Source organism: Accipiter gentilis, chromosome 19, assembly GCF_929443795.1.
Source record: "Accipiter gentilis chromosome 19, bAccGen1.1, whole genome shotgun sequence".
Classification (NCBI taxonomy): domain Eukaryota; kingdom Metazoa; phylum Chordata; class Aves; order Accipitriformes; family Accipitridae; genus Astur; species Astur gentilis.
This window is the reverse complement of record NC_064898.1, coordinates 17758114-17782617: the sequence shown is the minus strand read 5'-3', so window position 1 is coordinate 17782617 and position 24504 is coordinate 17758114. Positions and strand designations below refer to the sequence as shown.

Genomic DNA, 24504 nt, shown 5'->3' with positions numbered 1-24504 from the left:
GTACCTAGATGATATTTCTGGATAGTCCCTGAGTTTTTGTAAAAGAAATATTACAAGATACTTTCCAGAGGATGGCTCATTCTCTTTAAAACATACATGGAGTTTCCTGTATTTTTACCCACATCTTTGCCTCACTGTCTTTTAAAATAGTCCAGGGGTTAGTGCACTAATGCAGGATATGGAAGACCTGAATTATTAATTCCTTGTTCTGCAGCTATTCAAAACAGCATTGCATAAGTAAGGGGTTATAGTTGAAGTAAGGGGTCCTTTCCACTGTCACTGAAGCTGTTTTGAAAAAGGATTTAGGAATCAGCCAGACGGGAAGGGAAAAAAAAAAAAGACATGAGTGTGCATTGCTCTGTAGCCTGGTGGGTGATTGCATTCTGGGCTCTGTTCCCCCGGGCTTGTTGAATGAAAAGTAATAGTCTATGACAATGTACCCTTGTACTCCTCCTTCCTGGAAAGGTGTCCTTACCATTAGACTTCTGTTCCATAAGGAGAGTGGGAGGGCAATGCCTCACATCTCCCAGTGGGCTGGCCGGCCCCGAGGACACCTACAGGTCCAGGTTCACCCAGTGAGTTATTCAGGAGAAAATCTAGGTTTTGGCTTCTTAATAAAGGCAGAAAGACTCGTAGGAACACAGAGATACAGCACTTTGGGCCCCTGAAAAATTGCCAAATAAAAAATAACAGTCAGGCTCTGTGGAGTTTAGACTTACCTAGTGTTAGGAGGTAAACAAACAAGGTGTTTGGGGATTATGATAGAAAGCTTATGTTTCTGCCTAAACAAGCCCTGCTTCGTATTGCTTATTTTGCTTCCCATGCCTAGGCACTCAGGAGACCTAATCCTGTAAGTAGTCAGTCTATATGACCCTGTTGTTGAATCTTTCAAAGGGCCAGATTTTTAAAGCTGCAGATAGGTAGTCAGAGGGACTTAGTCACCCAGCTTGCATTAAAATGAGTATATGTGTATCAAGCTGACTAAGAGCTAGTCTGTGTTCAGCAAGCAGAAGTCATCAAACCAATCTCATTTCCTTCTGCAACATGCAAAGAGGCCATATAGAAAGAAATATTACGGGTGGTATGGGTTAGGTTTAGTGAGGGTTTTGACATTGTACTGCATGATGTTTTTGTAAGCACACTAGGGAAACATGGTCTACATGCAACTGTTATCAGGTGAGTTTGTAATGCCTGTTACACTGGAGGGATAAATTAAGAAAGGTGCTGGGTGCAGCATTGCTCTTACTTTCATTCCTGGATGGGTAAGTAGGCATAAGGTCTGTATTGGTAGATGTCAGAAAGCAGAATGGGACTGCAAATACCCTGGATAGTGTCAAAGTTGTAGCTGTGGGATTTAACAGTTGGAAAAGTCATATGGAAAAATACAATGCAAGTCATCAAGGTAAATGTGAAATCCTGCATTTAGATAACAATAACCAAGTGCACCAGTATTGTCTGGGTAATGACTGACTGGGCAGCAGAACTCCAGCCAAGCAGCTGTATTATGGTGAATCACAGGCTGAATGTATGTTTACACTTTCATACTGGTGTGAAAAGGCAAAGACTTTAATGAGAAGGGTAAACAAGAGTAATGCTAGAAAACAGAAGTAGTTCCTGCTGTTTACTTCATCTTGGCAAATCCTCATCCGAAAGGCTGTGTCAAGTTCTGGGTACAGCACTTCCAGCAAGTGGCTAACCGGGAGATTTACAAGAAAGATCACAGATCTGGAAAATGGGTTCTACCAGGGAATATTAAAACAGTTGAGCGGAGGTGCTGGGGAAAAGAAAACTGAGATGATAAAGTATAACAGTCTTCAGATATCAGACAAGTAGCTCTGAGGACGGAAGTCAACCTTTGTTCTCTCCTCCCCCCCCATCTTTTATTATTTTTATTCAATCTCAGAAAAAAGTCAGGACGAGATTTTTAGTTGTAAGAAAAGTGAGGCACTGGGGTGTGTTATCCAAGGAGGTTATGCAAGTTCAAGATCAAAGGATAGGCCTGTGTTTGGGGATAAATTGCATCCATCCTTTCTTTGTGCAGGGATGAATTAGATGATCTTACAAGATTCCTGCTGTCTTTATACTCTGTCATTTCTATTAATTTCTTTAATATTTGAGATTTCCAAGACCTTGTTAACAACATGGAGGCAAAGAACTAGACAAGGAGAATTGTACCTCTTGGATTATGTTGATTTAATAAGCTCTGTATTTAAACTGGATCACTGAAACATGTATATGTATGTGTGTGTGTCTATATATACATGCATACATGCATACTTTTTAATATAATTCTCTCTACACGTGCATTCCGTGGCTTCAGGCTACATTGCCCAATGTTGTCAGCTGCAATGTGTAACCCTAAATCAGGTGAATCAAAAATGGCCTCCCCCACTTCAGAAAAACAAGGAGGCTTATGCCTGATCACCAGGAGGAAGTGAATCACTCGGGAGCGCTGATGGAAACGAGTATTCATGTCAAGTCATGTATGCCAGTACCCTGGGCTATGTAAATCTCTGCTAGATTCCAGATCTGCTAGAGAGGGAGGGTGAGCCAACCATCCAGATCTCATCTTCCCACCAAAAAAGACAACACCCAACCCAGCTGAAGCAGAAAGCAGGGGTTTAGACACCCATGGAATGTATCATACCACTAAAAGCTTTATGCCTGCCATTTCTGTCTAGTATTTCCCTTCAGTAAGGGGCTGGTTATCTTCATCTCTGTCCTCTGTGGCCCTGCTTTCATCCCATGGTACCGTGACTCTGCTGGAGCACTGGTGTGAGTAAAGGCCTTTGAGGTTAAGGCTGTCGTTTCCCCACAGAAAAGGGACAAAGCAGTGAAAGCCTGTCTCGGTAGCGGTGTTACGGATTGAACTTGGCCAGCTTTTCTGCTTAAGTTTTAAGAATCACTTGAAATATCTTTCCCTATGGGGCTATATATTCTTCTACAGTTCAGCAAGGTAGTTCTGGCAAGTTTTTTTCTCTTTCATCTAAAAATGATGGAGTGAAGTATTATAAAATCTGGTTTAGTATTCGTCTTTTGTCTTGTTTGTTGTTAACAAAGTTGTGGACTTTTAACTTCCAGTAATTGGTGTTGTGGTTAACATTTGGGTAATCAGGAAAGGCCATAGGTATACACTGGAGTTAATAGAAACACCATGAAAGACAGAGGCAAGAGGAAGCACAATAATCAGATACCATGCTTTCAAATCACTCCTAAATTGATAAATAACTTTTTTTTACGGATCTCTTTCTGGACAGCTTTCTGGTTTACTTCTTGTTTGTTTATTTTTAATGCTTGCCATTATTTTTCATTCCGTAGGTTTCCAAAATCAAAATGAGCAGATGACAAAGTTAAGCATTGTTTTCCAGAGATAAACAAGAATGAGTGGGCTAGCTGTACTTGGGGAAACACATTAAGTAATGAGTTCAGGGTGACAGATGAAATCAGAAAGGAGAAACACACTATGTGTGGTCTTTAATACCTGTAAATTTTAGTTTGGGTGTGATGCAGTCAGCAGGTAATGCCCCCTGCAGAAACTCACTGTCATATAGGGATTGCACCTGTTGTGTTAATGCTTAGCCTTTTAATTGGTGTCGGTCTGGATCAAACCATGTTGTAACTGAACCATTTTCAGTTGAGCTGCACCTCGAATACTGTGTTCCGTTTTGGGCCCCTCACTGCAGGAAAGACATTGAGGGGCTGGAGCGTGTCCAGAGAAGGGCAACGAAGCTGATGAAGGGTCTGGAGCACAAGTCTTTTGAGGAGCAGCTGAGGGAGCTGGGGTTGTTCAGCCTGGAGAAAAGGAGGCTGAGGGGAGACCTTATGGGTCTCTACAACTACTTGAAAGGAGGTTGTAGAGAGGTGGGTGCTGGTCTCTTCTTCCAAGTACCAAGCAATAGGACAAGAGGAAATGGCCTCAAGTTGTGCCAGAGGAGGTTTAGATTGGATATTTGGAAAAATTTCTTCACCGAAAGGGTTGTCAAGCATTGGAACAGGCTGCCCAGGGAAGTCGTTGAGTCACCATCCCTGGAGGTACTTAAGATGTGTAGATGTGATGCTTAGGGACATGGTTTAGTGGTGGACTTGGCAGTGTTAAGCTAACAGTTGGACTCAGTGATCTTAAAGGTCCTTTCCAACCTAAATGATTTTATGATTCTATGAGTTAGACAAGGAGGAATTTGATACTCCTGAATTATAAAGAGAAGTTATTTTATTTCCCTAGTGCTATTTAAAATAGTAATGACATAAAAGATGTCATTATGTGACATTCAGTGCATGGCCCTTTGTTTTAGTACAGAAGAAAACAAGAAGAAAACTCTGTTTGAAGGATGGCATTTGAGGTACTAGAAGGTTGTGTGTTGTACAAGCTCGTCACACCAGAGATTTGGCAAAGGGCAATATTCTATCATATGCTAATACAAGTCTAAATAGAAAATGTGCTTGCTTATTCCTCTATTTAAAAAATGTACTACAATCCTCTTATAGTAATAGTAATTCCTGCAAAGCTTTCCATGTTCAAATAGCTTATTTTTGTGATTGGCACCTTCGAAATCTGAGAAGTTTAAGTGAGTAAGTGAATAGACACAACGCAGTTTGTAAACATTAATCCCCCAACAGCTGTGGGCAAGCAGTGGCAGAGGATTTCTCTCTTTACCAGTGCAGGAGCCATGGTGTTGGAGCAGTTGTTTGCTTTCCATAGAAAACATCTCCTTTATAGACACAGCAGAATCTACCATCACCTCCATGGCAGGGATGCCATTGACACACACTGGTGGATGCTACTCTCTCAGCAGATGGTAGCCCCTGGACTGAAGCATTTTGGATTTCAGTAGTAATAGCTTCCTACTTCAAATTTGCCTCATGCCCATTTTGTTTCCAGCCTCGGGTCAGGAAGCTGAGTGGAAACAGCTATTGATATAACACAAGACTTCATTCAAAGGGCTGTTTCTGCCACAGCTTCTCACTGAATTCATTTTCCTCCCAAGAAGCAAGCGTTAAACTCCAGACCCACAAAACACTGTGGAAGAAGGTCAGCAGGCAGCTGAGATCTGCCTCTGTATTTCTCCTTCTATCCTGTCTCTGCGTTCAGGCTGAAAGCCACCAAGGGTTGTTATCTGTGAGTTTCCCAGCTCACGTCCTCTGCCCTGATCTTCTGTCTCTCTTTGCATAAAATGGCATTTTCACCTGTAAGAAAGGTGCATTTCCTCCAGGTTCCGTGGGAAAAATAAGACTGTTTTAGTCATCAGACCAGACTGGTACAAGATAACCCACATCCCTAGAACCTCTGTATTCCTCTCTTGTTTTCCAGGAAGGAAAAATAAAAGCACTTGCCTTCAAGAAGTAACTATCTCCATTTCTGCCTAAAAATCCCTTATATTAGAGTTAGCAACCAGAACACCATAATCTGTATCTGAACTGTCTCCATTGTAGGATCACTAGCAATCATTTATCAAAAACCCTTATTCATATTTTGTTAATTAATCACCTTTAGTGATGCTACACACCAGGAAGTATGTCACGACCAGTGCTGAACAGACCAGGGAGGGGTTGTGGTGAGTTTGAAAATCCCTCGGGCTAAATTAAGGTGAAACAACACCAAACGATCAGTTGAACATTTTATTTATGGCAGAAGCAGCCTGAACTTGGAAGGTGTAACAGCAGGTGGCGGGGTTTCTCACAAGAGGAATTGGCATGAAACTATGTCAGTAAACCATGTAACCTGTGGTAACCACATATATCAATTCAGGGAAGAAGAAGATCCCTCCCGTTGAGTCACGAGGTTGAGAGTGGACCCCCTTGCTTTCTACACACCTTCTCAGAGAAGATCCTAGGCGCGGCTGAATCCACTCCTGGTCCCAGACTTGGTCAACGGTTTTATGTCTAAAGGGATGAGGTGTAGGGATTATGAAGGGGGGGGGGAATATTTCACCAATCCTGGGTCCATCGTTGGTCCACCCAGCCTGGAGGTCCAGTGCCAGAGGGCACGCATGTGTGGGGCTTCAGTTCGTGTCCTTTCATCATCTCCTTGCCCCTCCTTCAGGCAGGCACTCAAACTCATTAGGCTAATTAGGTGTCATGCGTGGTTTGTGCTTTCAGAAGCTTCAGGAAATGGGTCGGTGGGCTTGGGGGTGGTTTGGGGAGTCACTTCTTTCCTGCAGACATGACCATTGTGTGCTCTTTGGCCATGCATGGTGGGCTGCCCTGCTCAGTGTATCAAAGCACAGACCTGGGCATCTTCCTGCAAGCCCTCCCATCCCCTTCTCATCTGTGGTTCTGTTGTTATGCAGGATTCTTTGTTATGCAGAACTTTCCCCACAACAATGTTTGAGACATTAACTCTTTCAGTCTCTCACAAAGTAGCATACAAGGAGAGTGGTCGGATTATATATCAATCAGCTTGCAGTCACCAGAGTTACCCTTTCCTTTATGAAACCCACCCTACATGGTGTCACATCCACCAAATTCTGTCTCTCCCCTGTCCCCCTTGCAAGATAGTCTTACTGGAGTTTTGGGGTGTTTCAAGACACAAGTCCTGGGTAGGCCATCTCCTTTCTAGCTATTTATGCCTTTAAAGACTGTGGTATCTGAATCTGCTGTCTTGTGCCCAGGTGCTGTAGTGAGTGTCAAATAGGGGGGGTTGTGCCAGCAGAAAACCCAAACCAGATTAAAGTTCTCTTGCAGTCACAGACACATATGCGTGGAAGGTATGTGTTAAGGTCCCTGCTTCAGAGAATTAATTCTATGTAGAAACAGGCAGACATCAAGAGAGCCCAGTACAGAATACTAAATAGCTTTACAGTTAAAACTCAGGTATAGGTTGGGTGTTCAACTGCATGCTCTGAATCAGGCAAAATCCTCTTTTCCCGCATTCCCAGGGATCAGTTCTAATTACTAGCTCATTAATTGTTCTGGTCAGGCCTGTCCCTTTTTGTAAGTGGAAGTTCGGGGAGGATTTCTAGCAGAAGGAGATCCTCCCCTGCTGGAAATGTAGACACACCTCCAGCCATTCAGACCCTCAAAACCTTCCACTTTCCAGAGGGTTTTACGCCTTTTTCACTTTTGCCAGTTTGGTTGATGGTCAGCTGAAGGAGCATTTGGATGCATGTATAAAGAGGCTAAGTGAAGGGGTGAGCATGGTCTCCAGCAGACTCCAGGGTATTCAGAGTCTAGGTGTTTCAGCACGTGAAAGAGTGTCTGACTAGTTCATGGGCTGAGCTCAGTTCCTCGTCTGTAGGACAGGAGTCACCTCCTTGGCTGCCTTGCTGGTTTTGCCAAAGGAGGGCCTATGTTTTTTTCACATTTGAGATGCCATGGTGAATAGAGAGGTTCTGCTGTGACAAAACAAAACAAGACAAAACAAAACAAAACTGGTTCATCGCAATATTGCCATTTAAAATTTTCCTTATTTTAAAGACATTTGAACGTTTGAAATATACTCTGGTGTCTCAAACACTGTGTAAAAACTTTATTCCCTGAAGAGGCCAAACAGTAATTCCTAATGCTCTCCAAGTAGTGTCTGGCACTCTGTAGTTGCTCTAGCTTTTAGGTGTGTGTGATTGAACAAAGAGTCTCCCAGCTCCCCCTTGTGTGGATACTCTACTCCTGCTACGTCAAGCAGAAAACAACTGTGATTTGTGCTGCTTTTGATCAGACATTTCTACAATGCTTTGCTGCTGGAAAGCAGAATAATACTGTCACAAATTTTAAATTAACAAAATATGCCTAGAAGGGATTGGTAGCTCTTGTTCGTCTGATTAATGTCAGGCTTGTAAAGTCTGTTCTCCAACAAAAAGGGCAGCAAATGTTCAAGTGAGAGATGTTAAAAACAGAGACTTTCCATTTCAGTGGATCTTTGTGTTTTAGTTATAATCTCTTAGTGAAGCACCCAGGACCAAATCACAAAACCAGCATCAAGGGAGTTGAATTAGGTTGTATCTGTGTTCACTTTTAATTAGATTTGAAATGGCTATCCCACTGTAGTGCAGCAGGCAACGAAGTCAGTACCGCCCCTCAGGCCTTATTACTGACAACAACCTTAGCATAGATCTGCATATTCAGCAGCTGGGTGGATAGGTATTATATATTGGGAAATACAGGCAGGATTTGAAAAACATAGGATAACTTTTGTACAACTAGATTTTTGCTCTCAAACTGGGGGACTGGGGGACTTTCCTTTCTAAAGTATCCATATTCTGGCAGGAGTTTTTTGATGCAGCTTTTGTCTAACAAACAGGTATTGTCTTATCATAATATTTTGCTGCTCCACAGTGGAATCAAGGCAGCACTGGTACCAAGTACATTCTGTGCCACCTGATGTATTTTTATGGGTTTATTTTTCCCTTATGTACATTTCTATTCCTTCAAGATGTGCTCTGAGACATTTCCAATTTCAGCATTCTGCCTGTCTCATCTAATTCAATTGTAAGCTTTTCTGGGCAAGGACCATATCTGGAGTCTACTTTCCAGTTTCATTACACAGCAGTTCTGCAAAGTGATCTTTTAAAAAAGTATCATGATGAGGGAAGGAACTTAACTTATCCATGGGGATTTAACATGTGAGAAGAGCATGTCCTGATCTCCCCAACTTTCAGCAATACCATACCCACAGGCACTCCTGCCTCCATGTGCTCCACCCCCATTGGACATAATCAGTGTGATAGCAGATTTTTGCTTAGGGCTTCTGTTAAATGGGAAGAGGTTGTTCTTTACTTTATTTCACTTCATCATTTTCACATTTGCTTCTCTTTCAGGTGTGAACAGAAAAGTTACCTATTCCCTGGCAGACTCTGCAGATGGTTACTTCTCAGTTGACCGGTCATCAGGAATCATTATTTTGGAGCATCCACTTGATAGAGAGCTTCAGTCTTCCTATAACATAAGCGTGAAGGCCTCAGATCAGAGCATTGTGCTGACCTTGTCCTCTTTTGCCACCGTTACTATTACAGTGCTAGACATTAATGACAACCCCCCTGTGTTTGAAAGAAGAGATTACCTTGTTACGGTACCTGAAGACACCTCTCCTGGCACTGAGGTCCTTTCTGTTTTTGCTACAAGCCAAGACATCGGTACTAATGCTGAGATTGCCTATCTCATCAGATCAGGGAATGAGAAAGGGAAGTTCAGGATTAACTCAAAAACAGGTTTGTAAAGTGGCTTTTACTTGTAATGCAAAATGAAAGCATCAGAAAAATGTGAGTGCTTTCGGGAAAGCTCTTAGATGAAAAAAAATTCAAGAGCAGAGACTCAGAGCTTGTCAATGTGGAATTAGCTGCACAGTTAAAAACCAATTTTAGGTTGGAGAGTGATGTAAATTACAGTCACACTCAGCTGCCCCAGCTTGAGAGGAGAATACTTTTCTCCATTAGTATGTCCGTTGAAGTCAATGTAGATGTGACAACCCATTAGCCAAACTGTGCAACCCTTACAGTTTTGAACACTTGCAATGTTTACCTGCTTACCAGCTGAGTACAGCCTCGACAGTCTGGACCTTAGCAAGCATCAGACAGCACTATCAGGACCAAATAGCTGGCAGTCCTAACGTGATTGCTGTTCATACAACTGTATGCGACTGCACTGACTTAGGTGGCTCCTGATTTGTGTTGTCTGACAGTTGACTTCAGCCATGGTTTGGGGTTTTTTTTCATTGCTGTTATACATCACAAATTTTGAAAACATACTGCTGCTTCTCTTTAAGAAATACTAAGAAAAGCTACCTTATTGGTGCAAATGGCTCATTTTCTTTGAATTTCCTTAGTGGGATATATTCTTTACCCTTACTGAGGTTTTAATCTGTCAACAGTAAGCTATGGTTCTTCCATACTTCCCATTATTCTCATAATATTCAGGATGACCAGTACAAATCTGCCATCAGAGCTTCAGAGCAAAACAATCTTGATTTTGAAAGCTGAAGGTAACACTTGTTTGAGTGCAGCTGTAATAACCAGTAACCTAGAAAATCTCAAAATGATGCATTGTGTCATTTATATTACCGTGTGCAAAAATCTCTCTCTGCTCTGTGGAGGCCACTGCCTTACATGTAAGGGACTTGACATAATTGTGTGTTGTCTGTTATCTTCAAAACATTGATTAGTGCTAAGAAAATTTAAACGTAAATACACCTAGACAGCAATACTTAACTTCACATTTGACAATGAAGCCAAGGAGATAAATCAATAAAAACCCATAATAAAGCTTAATCACACAGGGAAAAAAAAAAGCCTATTTATTATTCATTAATGTGTGACAGCTCCATTATTATCGGTTTAGAGGCAGGAGCTCAGTTTCCAGACAGCCGGGTGCTGATGTAGCATGCCTGATCAAGGCTTGAAAAATAATGCCCTTCACACCATTTATCAGTGGGAACTCTCTGCTAGCCACTTGGAAGCTTCTCTTCAGGGCTTCTGCTTCCAGCAAGTCATGCTGAAAGGTAGGATTCATTTGGAGAGAGCTCAGATGAGATTAAGAAGAATGATCCAAGGTCTGTAAAATGTGGCTTACCAGGAAAGACTGAAGGAATTGAGACTATTTAAGCTAGCAAAGAAAAGGCATGCTGTTAGTATTCAAGCCTGTAAAAAGTACCTACGAAGAGGAGGGGAATAAACTGTTTTCCATGCCCATTCATGAGAAAAGAAGTTGTGAATGGGTTTAAATTGCATTTGGATTATTTCATTTAAATGATAGAAAGAAGTTCCTAACTGTAATGATTATTAAGTACTGAAATACATTTCCCAAGGAGGTTAGGAAACTGATGTTGTTGGAGGTTTATATGAACATTAGAGATGAGTACATTCAAGAATGATAAGGTTAGCTGACCTGTGTTGGGCAGCAGTTGGACTAAATAACCTTTAAGCCCCATACATCCTTGCTCCTGATGGGTCTATATTGAAAAGGATTTGGCTTGCCAATGTTGAGGATTTGCTTTTAAGTCTTTCCTGCCATGCCCAGTATTACCTCCTTCAAGGCATCGCTAGTAATCTGTGCACAACCCACTCCCCACTTCTTGTTAAGGTTATGGGTACATGGGAAACAAGGGGAGGGTTTGCATAAAAATCGTTTCTATCCTAGAGGGGCTCTGGGTGCATGGAGTGAGTCAGGTTACAGAGGATCTTGGTTTTGATTGTGTGGTGAGGGAACCCAAAATTTATAAACTTAGTTGAGTGGGGAAGTCCCTGTTTAATCACATAAATGATAGACAACTGATTTCTCAAAGGTATTCATACCCTGTTCATTTGTATTTAATTCATGAGAAGTTAATTACATGGGAGTGAATTTCTGTTGACTTATCAGGGCTTATTTCCAGAGTTGGCATTCAATTCTCCCATAGGCTCTGTGCATGAGCCCAGGCAAATGGGTGGATATGGCCCCCACTTCTCCGTCTACAATACTCATATAATAAAAGCTATTTTCATGAGAAACCATTCATTGCTTCATGCCTTGTGAAGGTCCTTTCTGCAGAGGCAACCCAAGTGCAATTAGCATCATTCTTTAAGCAAATGACAGCAGTAGAAACCTGAACAAATATTTTTATTGGATTGGGCAGTGTTACAGTTAGAACCACATATTTTGTATATGTGCCATGGTGATAAATAGCATGCTGTACTGTTTACTACAGTCAAATCCCTTAGTCCGTAGCATTATTTGGTTTTCGCTGGCTGTTGACGTTCCCTCCCTTGCTTCAAAGGAGTGATTTCCATTTTTGAAGCTTTGGATTATGAATCGTGTAAGGATTTCTACTTAGTAGTGGAAGCAAAAGATGGAGGTACTCCAGCCCTGAGCGCCGTTACGACTGTGAACGTAAACGTGACAGATGTTAATGACAATGCACCAAAGTTCAGCCAGGAGGTCTACAGCGCAGTCATCAGCGAGGACGCCGCCATCGGTGATTCGGTGATTATGGTGAGTGAGGCCGTGGGTGGCATTTAGGTGACATGAAGCCCTCTGCCACATGACCTTTAATAAAAAATGCTGCTGCACTGGTTAATAATGATAATTACTGCATCTTGAATCACCCAAACTGTTCTCTAGCCAATACTCTGCATCAGCTACTGCTTTCCAGGCTGCTGCCAGTTTCCCCCAAAAGGAAAGTAGTATTAGTACCAACTGTTGCTTTTTAACCCCGATGTGCTGCCAAAGAGCAATGGCATGTTTAAGGCATTGCATTTCATGAGTCAGCTAGAAACAAGTGGGTTTTATTGGAAAGGCAGAATTCAACTTTTCAGCAAAATACATAATATTTGTGTAGCCTGGCATGCAGCGTGCCATACCGAAACCACACAATACTCTCATCTTGGAACTTGTGGATACAGAAAGAAAGCCTTGTATGGAATATTAAGATTAAAATATTGTGTATTTTTTAAGGCTAAAATTTTGAAAAGGTCCAAGGGGAGCCTCCTTTCAAAAACTGATTGGCTTGGTGCTTGGCTTGATGCTGTAGAGGTGTGGAGTTCAGATGTAACTAGTCTGATGGAACATGAAGTCTTACTTTTTGGGGTGTTGAGCCATTAATATATCATACAGAGGGCTTAATATTTGTTTTGCTAATTTTCACTCTTCTCTCAAAAAAGTTGCTAGCAGAAGATCTGGACAGTCCTTCCAATGGCCAGATTCATTTTTCCATAGTGAATGGGGATCGAGACAATGAATTTTCGGTTGATCCTGTTTTGGGACTCGTGAAGGTTAAAAAGAAATTGGATAGAGAAAGGGTAAGACATGTGGGACTTCTTAACTTACAATGACTTACAGATGTGTATTGATCTCAACTCCGCTGCTAGCTTGTTTTGAAGAAGCTTCTTTTATACTCTGCAATGATCAGCCTAAGATGCTCCAATAGCTCTTTCTAATGTTGTTCCACTTCTTCCCACGCCAGCCCTATCCCCAATCCTATCTACCAGCCAACTGCTCTGCTAGCATTCCCATCCTGCACTAACACAGCAGCTGAGGCCAGATTAGGGAAAAAAGCAACCCTGAATTTCTCCTGTGGTGCCACCGGCAGCTGTTGCTGTGTTAATGAGCTGCCTCCTCTCTCCTGCGCGTGCAAGCACACACGTGCAGCGGTGTGTGCGATGGGGTGATTACGACATACTCCAGATTGTGGCACCAAGCACCGAGCTGAGACCTCAGCCATTAATTAGCGCTCTGCAAAACATGTCACTGGGGAGGTGATGTTATGAAGTGGCCAGGCTGTACCAAAAGTGAAAGAGTGCTTCATTAAACAGATTCTGCTGCTTTGTTTGCTCACTAGATTATTCATTCAGGGTGATTTATCACCATTTTGCCATAGCTAGCAATTAGCAGCTTTTGGGAAAAAAAAAAAACAACAAACAAATACAGGTGCCTGTGCTACTAGCAGAGCAGGAGAGCGCTACATGGCTTCAAAAGTCTTTGCAACACATAAAGAAATCCATGCCTCCTGCCTCTGAGCAATGCGTCCACAAAACTGGGGAAGCTGATTGCTATCCTCGGAATGTGGGCTCAGCTGGAAAAGCTCTCTACTGGAAGCTGGGCTACTGCTTAAAACAGTGGCAAAATATCCTTTCTGTATTATCACAAAGGCAGGATTAAATTGTCAGTGTTTGGTGGCACAATGACTTTACTGCAGACTGTCGAGGACAGGGAAGTAACAATGGCTGTGCAGATTACAAATTTGCTGTGATATATTTCTTTTAAGTGACATAGGCTTAATTTCTTAATATGATTTTATTTAGTTTCTGAAGTGCATCTGCACTCAGACGCACACATTCACCCTCACCGGCGCGTGCATGTTTAATGCCAGGTCTGTTAGATCTGCATTTCCAAAGTTTCCCTTGGCTAAAATAAGCTGAGATATTGTCTTTTTCTTTGCTTCCTTGGCACATTTCCTAGACACAGGTGTTTCTGACCCCTTCAGGGAAAATGATACATGATGCCCTGTCTGCTGTAGATCCCCAAAGGCTGTGCTGAGTCCCAGGTTTCAGTGGTTTAAGGAAACTCATTTGCAGAGCTGTAATCACATAGAAACCATGACTTTTGCCATCTACCTTTCTGGATACATTGAAATGAAAACAAACACGCACAAAATTTGGGAAAGATCCCACAAAACTGTCAGTCTTGTCTTTAGCAGTAGAAATTACAGCTCGAAAGGGGAAAAAGAAAAAAAAAAAGATTAATTCTCTGCCTCAGTTTCTTGACTTTCCATACTTCAGGATTATTCCTCTCTCCTGTGTCACTATGCCCCCACCAAATCACAGTCTTTCTCCTCCCTTCAACCCCTCCAAAAAACTGTTGCCTTTTTCTTTAGGTTGATCCCACATCCCAGAAGAGCCCCCTTGTTTCATACGCTTAACCTGGACTCCCCCCTCCTACCCAAATTACTTTTATTTTTCAAATGGCTTTTGATTTCCTCTCACCCTGAAAAAGCCCCTTTAATATTGCGTTGTTCCCTTCTGCAGGGACGTGCTTTTCCCCTTTCCAGCCCCACACCGAGAGGCTGGATGGGGTGTTTTACCTGGCGCGTGTTTTGCCCTTTGCTCGCTCCCCCATAGAAGGATTCTCAGGCAGACATGTCAGCAGCTTTCCCTGGGGAGCGGGAAGCGATATACATTAAAAAGCAGTTGTAAGACCTAAGGAAGCCAACATAAGGATGCAGTTCATAAAATCAAACTGTCATCCATAAGCTGTGCGTAGACAGAGCTTTTGCAAATTGTCACATACTCTCACACCTCACACATGGGCACATATGTGCGTAGAGGGCCCATGGGTGATGCACTGAACTGCCCACACCCTGTTGAGTAGTTTGTGTCTGTTGCAAACACGTAGGCTCATAAAACCCTTATCTTCTACTGAATGGTGGATAATATCCTGTTGCTACAGAGACTGTTGTCCTTAGTAGTCCCAAATGTTTCCCAGTGTGTTTAAGCCAACTGCCTGTGAATTTTTTCTTGGTTCTCCATCACCATGTTAAAAACACTGTGTGTCAAACTGAGGTTGGCTCTAATAAGCAATTTATATAATATCCTGGAAACCAACTGTCAGATAAATAGAATCAGGTCACATATCCCAGGTGACACCTAGGAGAGATGAACATGTTAGCAACAGTAGTAATGGCTGAGTTTGGATATTATCTGTCGTTTATTTTTTGTCTGCCCCTTTGTTTCAGGAATGCATCATCTGATAGTTATTTTAATACAGTGAAGCTGTTATGTTTATTGATAGCCTTATAAAACAGAAGTTGGGACACAGTGTGGCAATAAACAGGATAATGTTATACTAAGGGCAGGGAAGGTAATGAGGCCAAACAGCTTTCCTTAGAATATGGTAGGTGGTGCGCTAGATGTAAAGAACATGAGTTAAAATTTAGGACCGCTTTCACCATGATTTAATGTTTTCACCTTTTTGCAGATATCTGGTTATTCATTAGTTATCCAGGCAAGAGACAGCGGCAGCCCTCCTTTGTCTTCTTCTGTGACGGTCAATGTGGACATTTCTGACGTAAACGATAATAGCCCTGTATTTACTCCAGCTAACTATACAGCTGTAATTCAAGTAAGTTTATCCTCCACATCAAAAACTTCTCTGACTTTTAAAATACAAAAGCATTTGGTTTCAGTTAAGTAGCTTTTGATGATTTATCTGCAAAAGATGTATCAAGCGATCTTATTTAAAGGAAAGTATAAACATGTCTTTCTTAAGTCTTTGGTAAGTTTCTGTTTGCTAAGGGTCCTTAACCTCAGCATCTGTCACACGTTTTACCATTCATCCCCGGTGAGCCAGGTACTCTGGCCTCAAAAAGTCTGAGCTGGGATGAGTTCGCACTTCTTTACACCGTGCTCAGTGTGCAAGTCTTAATGGTTAGTCAGGGCTGCTCAGACACAGTACCAGCAGAGCTCATCGGTCCCTGGAGATGTGGTGGGTACCTACATCTCTGCTCCGATCCATGGGGCACAAGTGGTGTCAAATAAAGACTGCTTGTGAAATGCTGTCTTGGGCAAAGAGCGTTCAGTTGAATATTCTCGACAGCAAAATGTGTTATTTTATGATTGTGATATGTATCATTTTAATCTTTTTCTTTATATGCTGTGTATATGTGTAAAGGAAAATAAACCAGTGGGGACAAGCATTTTGCAGCTGGTAGTGACAGACAAAGACTCTTTTCACAATGGCCCCCCTTTTACCTTCACCATCCTCACCGGCAATGAAGAGGAGGAGTTTACGCTGGACCCTCATGGCGTCTTGAGATCTGCAGTCATCTTCAAGCACATGGTCGCAACTGAATATGTGCTCTGTGTGCAGGTACAGCTTGATTTTTGCATCTGCACAGAAACAAAAACCCTCATAGTGGTAGGTCATCTGTGCATTGCCCGTATGGGTTGGTTTCAACTGACTGTATTCTATGAGTAAATACCATGCATTCCAGTTCACAAGTGCACAATGTGGTATATTTCCTTTGATGTCCTTAAACCTAATTTCATATAAATATAAATAGGTAGCCAGCCACCTTTCCAATTTCCTACGCATGAAATGAATTTTCTGAGCAGCGGCCGTTATGATTTAAGATTTTCATCTTTTTTTTTTTCTGTAGCTAAGCGAGGAAAATAAGCAAAAATGCATTATATACATATAAATACACCACAGAACGAGTGACAGCAAAATATTGTTCTAGGAAAGAAAATCACTTCTGCTTTTAAGTCATAAATTTAATCATAAATTTTTGGAAGCCTACCAAGAATTCATGAAATCACATTTCCAAGGTCAACTTAGCTTTTAAAGAATGTGAAAATAAGACATACAATAGAAGTCCAGCTCAAACTTAGCTTTAGAGTCGTTGTTGAGGAACTTTGTAACCAGGGTAATTTTGATTACAAAAAATTGTGAATCCCAATGTAATTTGTCCACATTGCTCAGGCCTGCCAGAGAAAATGTAGTAGGGTTCAGTAAATACGCAAGTCTAGGGAATGACCTATGCTTCCTCATTGAAATGGACGTGGTCCTAGAAGCTAAGTCTGAAAAGCAGGCTTCCTCCACTTGCTTTGCTGGAGTTGATTTCTCTAAATATAGCCTGTCTGCTCCCTTACAAGCACATTTAATGCTGCTCATAGCAGTAACATCCTTAGTTAGTTACAGTTCCAAAAATATAATCCCTGATGCTAATTAACAGTTCAAATTGAAATAAAGTTTTACAAGTTTGTCATTTAATATCCCTGAAACCTACTTTTTGAACCTTGTAGGAAAATAAAAACCCCTCACCTTTCATTCTTACCATGCCTTCATCCTAAAATACCCTGTTTTCAGGGCAATTTGCTAACCAGAGTTCCAGTATAGCCAAAATTGGGTATGAGAATTAAATTTAAGCAGCATCCTCTAGCTATGTAGATCCAAGTATGTCATATAAATGAAATATTAGACAGACCGCAATGTCTGAGATGCACCAACATATTCAGAAAACCACACTGTTGGATTGTGGAGGCCTAATTCCTCCCAGTATTATTTTCTTTAGGGATTTCTGCAGTGAAAACATATTTTATAGCTTCCCGCTGTGTATAGACCATAGAAATGTTTCTTTCCATTCATATGTGCCAGAGTGCTGCTTCCTCCTTTCCACCATCAGGTTCCTCCTCTATGTTAGGTTTATTAAAAATTAATGTTAAAATTGAAAGTAGAATGGGATGTAATCTCTGTGCGTGTACGTGTGTGTGTATGTGTGTGCACATATACATAAAATCTTTTTTTTAATCCACCCAGCCCTATTAGGAGTGAGGATGAATGATCTTTAGAGTGTCTTAGAGTACTAATCCTTTCCTACTATTGTCCAAATTACTGTTGCCATCCCGCCTTTTTTTTCTTCAGCTTGTAAATTTTCCTCCCCTTGTCCAACTACAAAGATCTTTGAATGTGTGCTACATCTCTGCCCAGTGACAGTTTAGTCTTCTGTTCTCTGAAGCAAATAAATGTGTGGAGCAGTATATCTTAATACTGACTTCAATGAAACATTTTTCTTAGTGCAGGAAAGGACACTGATTCAAGTTTGCACACCTTTCTGTCAAGATGGCCTTGGGTTTTTTTGTCATACTTGCTCTTTCAGTCTATAAAAGAGTGCAAATGATGCTATCATACGTGCTCTGGGTCATACAGTCATCTGTCCAAGTGCAGTGCTGCTGTCATATGTTATCATTGGTAACAGCACAAGCACCCTATTTCATTTTTGGATGGTGATAAATTTTATTTATTTCAAGCATGTTCCTTGATTGCTTCAGGTAGGATAGTACACAGCAATGTTAGAAAAACTGAACTCCCTCACATCCACACAAACTAAACAGCATCTGAAACACTTTGGGGCACACCAAACAATGCAGAAACTGATGCTGGCATTTCACTGGGCTTCAGTCTCTTTTCCAACGCAGAAGTGAGCCTAAACTCCATTTGGTGCAGAATATACCACATTCAAATGGCTCAGTTGTGAAGAGGACAAGTGATAGCTGTGGGATCCTGGGAACATTTCAGTTTGAGTAATGAGACATTCTGCTGACACATTTCTCTCTTCAATCCACTTAGATGAGGTATCTATGCTTCCCTAAAGGGTTTGTAAATTCTGCTACTAGAAATGGCTGAGATGTTTCCTTACATATGTATTTTGCAAATGCATTTGGAAATTCTTTTGAGAGGTCTTCAGAATTAGTGATGCTGTGAAAATACATACAGCAAAAAGTTATGGTTGTTGGCTGTGTTATATGTGTGTTTTATTTTGGGTTTTTATTTTTTTTTTTATTTTTTTCTAAATTACATCATTAGGCAAAAGACTCTGGGAAGCCTCAGCAGGTTTCCCACACCTACGTTCAGGTGAGGGTTATTGAAGAGAGCATTCACAAACCAACTGCCATTCCACTGGAGATTTTCATTGTCACCATGGAAGATGATTTTCCTGGGGGAGTCATTGGGAAAATTCATGCCACAGATCAGGATGTGTACGACGTCCTTACATATACGCTAAAATCAGAGCAGAAAAGTTTGTTCAAAGTCAACAGCCACGATGGAAAGATCATTGCCCTTGGAGGGCTCGATAACGGCAAGTATGTCCTGAATGTCTCTGTCAGTGATGGCCGGTTCCAGGTACCCATCGACGTTGTGGTCCACGTTGAGCAATTGCTACAAGAAATGCTGCAGAACACAGTCACCATCCGTTTTGAGAACGTTTCCCCAGAAGACTTTGTGGGCCTTCACATGCACGGGTTCAGGCGTACCTTGCGAAACGCAGTGCTGTCTCAAAAACAAGACAGCCTACACATCATCAGTATTCAGCCGGTGGCAGGCAGCAATCAGCTCGACATGCTGTTTGCGGTTCAGATGCACAACAGTGGTTTCTATAAGCCCGCCTATTTGATTCAGAAGCTTACCAATGCAAGGAGACACTTGGAAAATGTGATTCGTATTTCTGCTATCTTGGAGAAGAATTGCTCTGGTCTGGATTGTCAGGAACAACACTGTGAGCAAAGTCTATCTATTGATTCACATTCCCTGATGACCTATAGCACGGCACGAATTAGTTTCGTGTGCCCCCGCTTTTACAGGAATGTGCGCTGCATGTGCAATGGTGAGTACCGCTCCCTCTTCCCCTCCCATCTTTACACATTATGCGATAGGATTGGTTTTATTCCTCTGATGCAGATTAGAAGGGGCATTTCAATTCAGTCCGTTAAAGCACAGCTGGCTGATGTGTTGTGGGAATTGATTTCTCAGGCTCAGGAAGAATTGTTCGTGTTTACTGATGTAAATGGAAGTTGATGAACTTTGGCCTTTTACGACAAAGACCGCTTTCCTGAAGGCTCCATAATCAGAGCCATCAACCAACTTCCAGGGGAGGGGAAGGAAGGGGAGAGGAAGAGAGAGGAGAGGGAGGGATATGGTTTCCCACCCCCTCGGTGCCACCGCTGGAATAAACCTGGAGCGTGACCGTAGCAGAACAGCCAGGTCTGCAGCGATGCAGCAGCAGTCTCCGAGGAGAAGGACCCCTGACCTAAGCAGTGTAGGTGGAAAGGCCTTTTCCAGTCCCATTTTTGCAGAGAGGCATGGAAACCAATGAGGTATTTTATTAAGTAACTGCAGGCAAGCACTCTTCCTGACCTTTAATGCTAAAGTAGGTGACAGGGAGGGGTTTTGGCTGGGTTTCAGGCTGTTCCACGTTGTGACAGAGATTTCATATGGGCATATATGACAAATAGACTTGAGAGCCAATCTTCCTTATGATTCTGCACTTGAAGTATAAAACCTCAGGCAGTTATAATAATAGTTCTGTTTCTTTTGTTTGCCAGGCTATTTGCTCCTCATTCCACTTCATTTAAGAGTGGAGAAAAAAGCTGCTGTAAAATCAATACATCTAAGTCTCCCTCATCTTAAGCACACATGCACACATACACACACAGAGAGCGGTACAAGAATTCAGCAGTCATGCCTCTCGGTAACCAACCTTTGTTTCTGCAGCAGTCAGCAGGACTTCATGTCTTACCATCGACTTCAGAGGGGATGAAAATAGGCATAAATTGCATAAAACTTAACCAGAAATCATTGTCTCCTGTGGCACGTGAATAATAATGCCATAGAAGTTCAGTTCTGTAAAAATATCAGAATTCTGTATCTGAGGTATTTTCATGTACATTCAAGAGCAGACTATCTGGTCAATTTTTAAGTAATAGCATTTTAAGTCTCAAACAGATGTATGTATTATAACAATAGTCAGCATTTTGTTACATATGAAAGGCTCTGAAATAAAGGATTTTCACAGGTTTAAAAGGGACAATGCTGCAATACCTTCCAGACGAGTCCAGGATCCAGTGCAGGAGCCCTATCTGCAAAACACTTTTATATTCTCTAAGTGATAGCTCTGTCGCATTTTTGTACCAAGAAATCACAAATCCTCATCTCCATGGGGATAGTGATAGCCCTCCCTGTCAGAAATCGGTTTTCTGGCAGCCAAAATTTTCACTGTTTATAATTTCATTTCACTACTTATTAAAGTCAATAATGATATATTATTCCCTTCAGATACTAATAGTAAGTGGATCTGCCTCGTAATCCCTTAGCTTAACTCCAAAAAAAGGGCTTTGCAGTGCAGTACAGTTCTCATCCAGCAGCTCTCTCCCTTTTCCTCCCTGCACAGCAAGTTTGCACTGGAAGCACAAAAATTCAGCTGGGGCAGCAATTTCCAAATTTTTCTGTCACGTTCCAGTCAATCCTCAAAATGTACGGCAGGCTGCCGGAAAGGCAGTGTGGTTTTGCAGACCGACTGTGGTCCCTGGTCTCCGGACCATTTACCGTGGCCTGAAGACTTGCTGTATGGGAACAGTTGCAACAGGCGGCTTGTCCTGGTCCAGCCCGAAAGCTGGATGGGCTCCCACAGCTCCCGTTCGAGGCACTAGGTGCTGATTCCCCATGGGTGATCCACAAGACTTGGGATGGGGTTGTGCATGTGCAGTCCGCCACCCAGCCTGTAACAAAGAACTGTCCAGAGCTGCTAATTTAAGTCTAGCTACCAGAGAGGTGAAAGCCTTGGTGCCTCTTTCTTACACAGAGATAAGAGATCTTGTGGGAAGTAAAAAAAACCCCATGCTTTGCTCTTCTCCACGTTAGTTAATATTTCAACCTCTTCTACTGTTTTTAATTAAAGGAGCCACAAGAAATGTCTTGGTATTTAGGTAAATACACAGGCACGCACTGTGTTTTGCCACATAAGAGGTAACACAGACTTCTGAGGGAATATTAATTAGAGAATGTATTCATAGTTTTGCTTTCATGAAGGCTAAAGACTAGGCCCAGTAAGAGAGTTAGAAAAATGCAGATACTTCTTTGATCAGTAGTTCTTGTACATGCACATAAATGCAGCAAGTCAGGAAAAAGCACACAAAATACTAGAATAAATGTATTTTGGCTTGTTTAACGAGAGAGCATTAGCAAGATATTATCAGTATAATAAAAGTATTATACTTCTTTTGTTACTAGGATAGTTTCATGATCCAGTCCAGTAAATATTAATAGCTTGAATTATGACAAAGCCATTAAAATATTGCATATGTTTCCAGAGATCTGATTTGATTATGACCCAGAAAGCTTGGGTTCGAACTAATTCACTCATTCTTGAAATATGTATCATACTTGGAGTGTTTTTCCCACTGGCAGATGTCACAGATATGCACAATTTATGCATGCCAGCTGTGCATAACTTACCTAGATTACCTTTGTGAGCAAACGGAGTTACCTAACGTGAAAATGCAGGGAGGCTGTAAAAGCAGGCAGTGGGTAAACTTCAGAGGTTCAGCAGCTCAGTTCTGGAAGGGTAAGTTCGAAAGTTCAGGTGCATCAATCTAAGCCTTTAAAATCGATAAAATTGAACTAAAGAGCTTTCCAATAGCAGACTGTCTCCTTAGATTTCTGGCTCATCTGCTTGTGTTTGTATGAAAAATATTGTACCAAACTGGCGTTTGTTGCAGTGTGGCTATAGGGGCTATGCAATCGCCAGTCTCCCATCACATGACGTGAGGTATGCAAACATCTGTCAGTGCTTGTGGGAAATAAAGATAGGAGGACCGGCATAAATATATTCGTGTAAAACAGTTCTCATGACATTCTAATTTTTCAGAAGCAAAAATCTATTCCATATTTTTATTTTTTCATGATGCAAAGTAGTTCTTTTGTGTTGAGACAAAGGTGCAGGGAAGAAGCAGGTTTTGTTGGGACTACTTTGCTATAGAGTTGTTCTGCATTATAATCTTTCAAAAGTGAGGTTACATTAATATGTTTATGGGAGAGGGCTCGATTGAAATCATCTTGACAAATGTGGGTATATATCTACATCTGAGCTGGTCACTCCAGGCCCCATTTGCAGACAGTGGAAAGAATGAGGTATTTTTAATGATGTGATACATCTCTCCCTAGATGTCTAAAATCAGTCGGATGAATCATGCCCTAAAGTTAGATGAGATGAATTCCATTTCAAGTGTTTAATATGGTTCTGGCTTAATAGTTTGAAAGAATTTTTCTAATAGACCCAGAAGTGTTCAGCAAAAGTGCAGACACTCACATCCGCATTATTTAATCAAGTGAATAGCAGCCTTGGTCCACTTTCTCATGAAACCAGGCAATTCAGACTTTATGGAGCCACTTCGAGCATTTTGTGAATGTTCTGACAAAAGGAAATCATAGACTGTGATGATCTGCTATTAATATAGGACCTAATCTTCAGAGGTGGTTTGTGTCCTCAGCTCCACAGAGCACACACTGCCTTAAGAGTCCTGGGTGTTTTGCAGGATTGGACATCAGGAACCCCATTCCTATGTGTACAACACCGCTTTTCCCATTTTCAGGAAGCACACAGGTACTAATGAGCCTCGAGCTGTCCTGGCATGGTAGCCAGGAAGACTGAAGAAGGTGGCATCCTGTCTGTGCTTGGGAGCAAAGAACTGCAGATAAATTTGATAGATTTGATGTGGCTGTAGTCCTTTTAACATTACACTTGTGTAAGGAGAGATGTTTCTCCCTGCAAATATCCCCCGTTTTAAGGCCCATGCTGACAATGCACAATCTCATATAAAACGTGGGAGAGCTAAAGCATGAAGTGGGGGCATGACTAGAATTGGGGCAAGTGGGAATTGCTGTCTATCTCTTAAGGGGTCTTAAGGGAAGCTGTGATCAAGGAGTGGATGGAAGAGGTCAAATGTCTCAGTTCTTCCAAAACTGGGAGAGAATCTGATTCACTAGGACATACTGAGCGACACAAAGTTTTCCGGAGGCACTTGACCTAACTGAAACCCATGGCTGACTCGTGCAGAAAGAAGTTTGTTGTATCTGCACTGTGATACTTATGCAGTAAGCATTGCTTACAATACCTGGTCACCGTGCTCCAAAAATAAAAACAAACTGCAGCTCATGAGTTGACAGTCTTCCCTCTCCACTAAACTAGTTATGAGGTTGTTTAAAAGTAACAGTTTGGAGTTTGCTTTACATGCTTTCTGGGACCCTGGCCTTCAGGAGTCACCTTTCAAGCTTTCTTCTGCAAGCGTGAGAAACAAGAGTCTTTTTTTTAATATTCATGCAGATTCAGGAGAATGGGCTTACAGAAAAAAAACAAAACAAAACAAAACAAAAAAAACCCAAACCAAACAAACAAATATCACAAGGCTCAAGTTAAAATTGTTGAAGCACTCAATTTTCAAAATATTTTTACATTCCTGGAAGTGATCCTTCTTTGGAGGGGCAGGAATTAAATAAATGTCTCATTTTGCAATGGAAGAATGTTTTCTTCCTCAGTATACTAGTAGGGAGATTGTAATACTTTTACCTTCTTTTAGAGAATTAAACTGAAGATGATCTCTCAAAATCAAGTGGGTCTATTCCACCTTTTCCTGCCATGCACTGGTTGATGCTAGCTCATGTGTCTGTGACACCTTGTAGAGAACAGCTTTATTAATACTAATGTGAGTTTCAAGGGAATGCCATGGATTGTCTGGACTTGCCTACAGAAAAAAATGATCAGTTCAAATCTAT

General features: G+C 41.6%; 2 protein-coding genes across 8 annotated transcripts in view; one reads left to right on the top strand and one right to left on the bottom strand.

The window, feature by feature from the left end:
- Window positions 1–24504, bottom strand: part of TAF1D (TATA-box binding protein associated factor, RNA polymerase I subunit D) — an 815997-nt gene that overhangs the window by 115287 nt on the left and 676206 nt on the right. The gene's annotated exons all lie outside the window — the stretch shown is intronic.
- FAT3 (FAT atypical cadherin 3) overlaps window positions 1–24504 on the top strand; it is a 327577-nt gene that overhangs the window by 269218 nt on the left and 33855 nt on the right. For all 7 annotated transcript variants that reach the window (XM_049823603.1, XM_049823600.1, XM_049823602.1 and 4 more), the window contains 6 exons: window positions 8751–9140; window positions 11681–11895; window positions 12564–12701; window positions 15376–15519; window positions 16069–16266; window positions 18763–19561. In XM_049823603.1, the coding sequence (XP_049679560.1) occupies window positions 8751–9140; window positions 11681–11895; window positions 12564–12701; window positions 15376–15519; window positions 16069–16266; window positions 18763–19561 (1884 nt within the window). The remainder of the gene's footprint in view (window positions 1–8750; window positions 9141–11680; window positions 11896–12563; window positions 12702–15375; window positions 15520–16068; window positions 16267–18762; window positions 19562–24504) is intronic.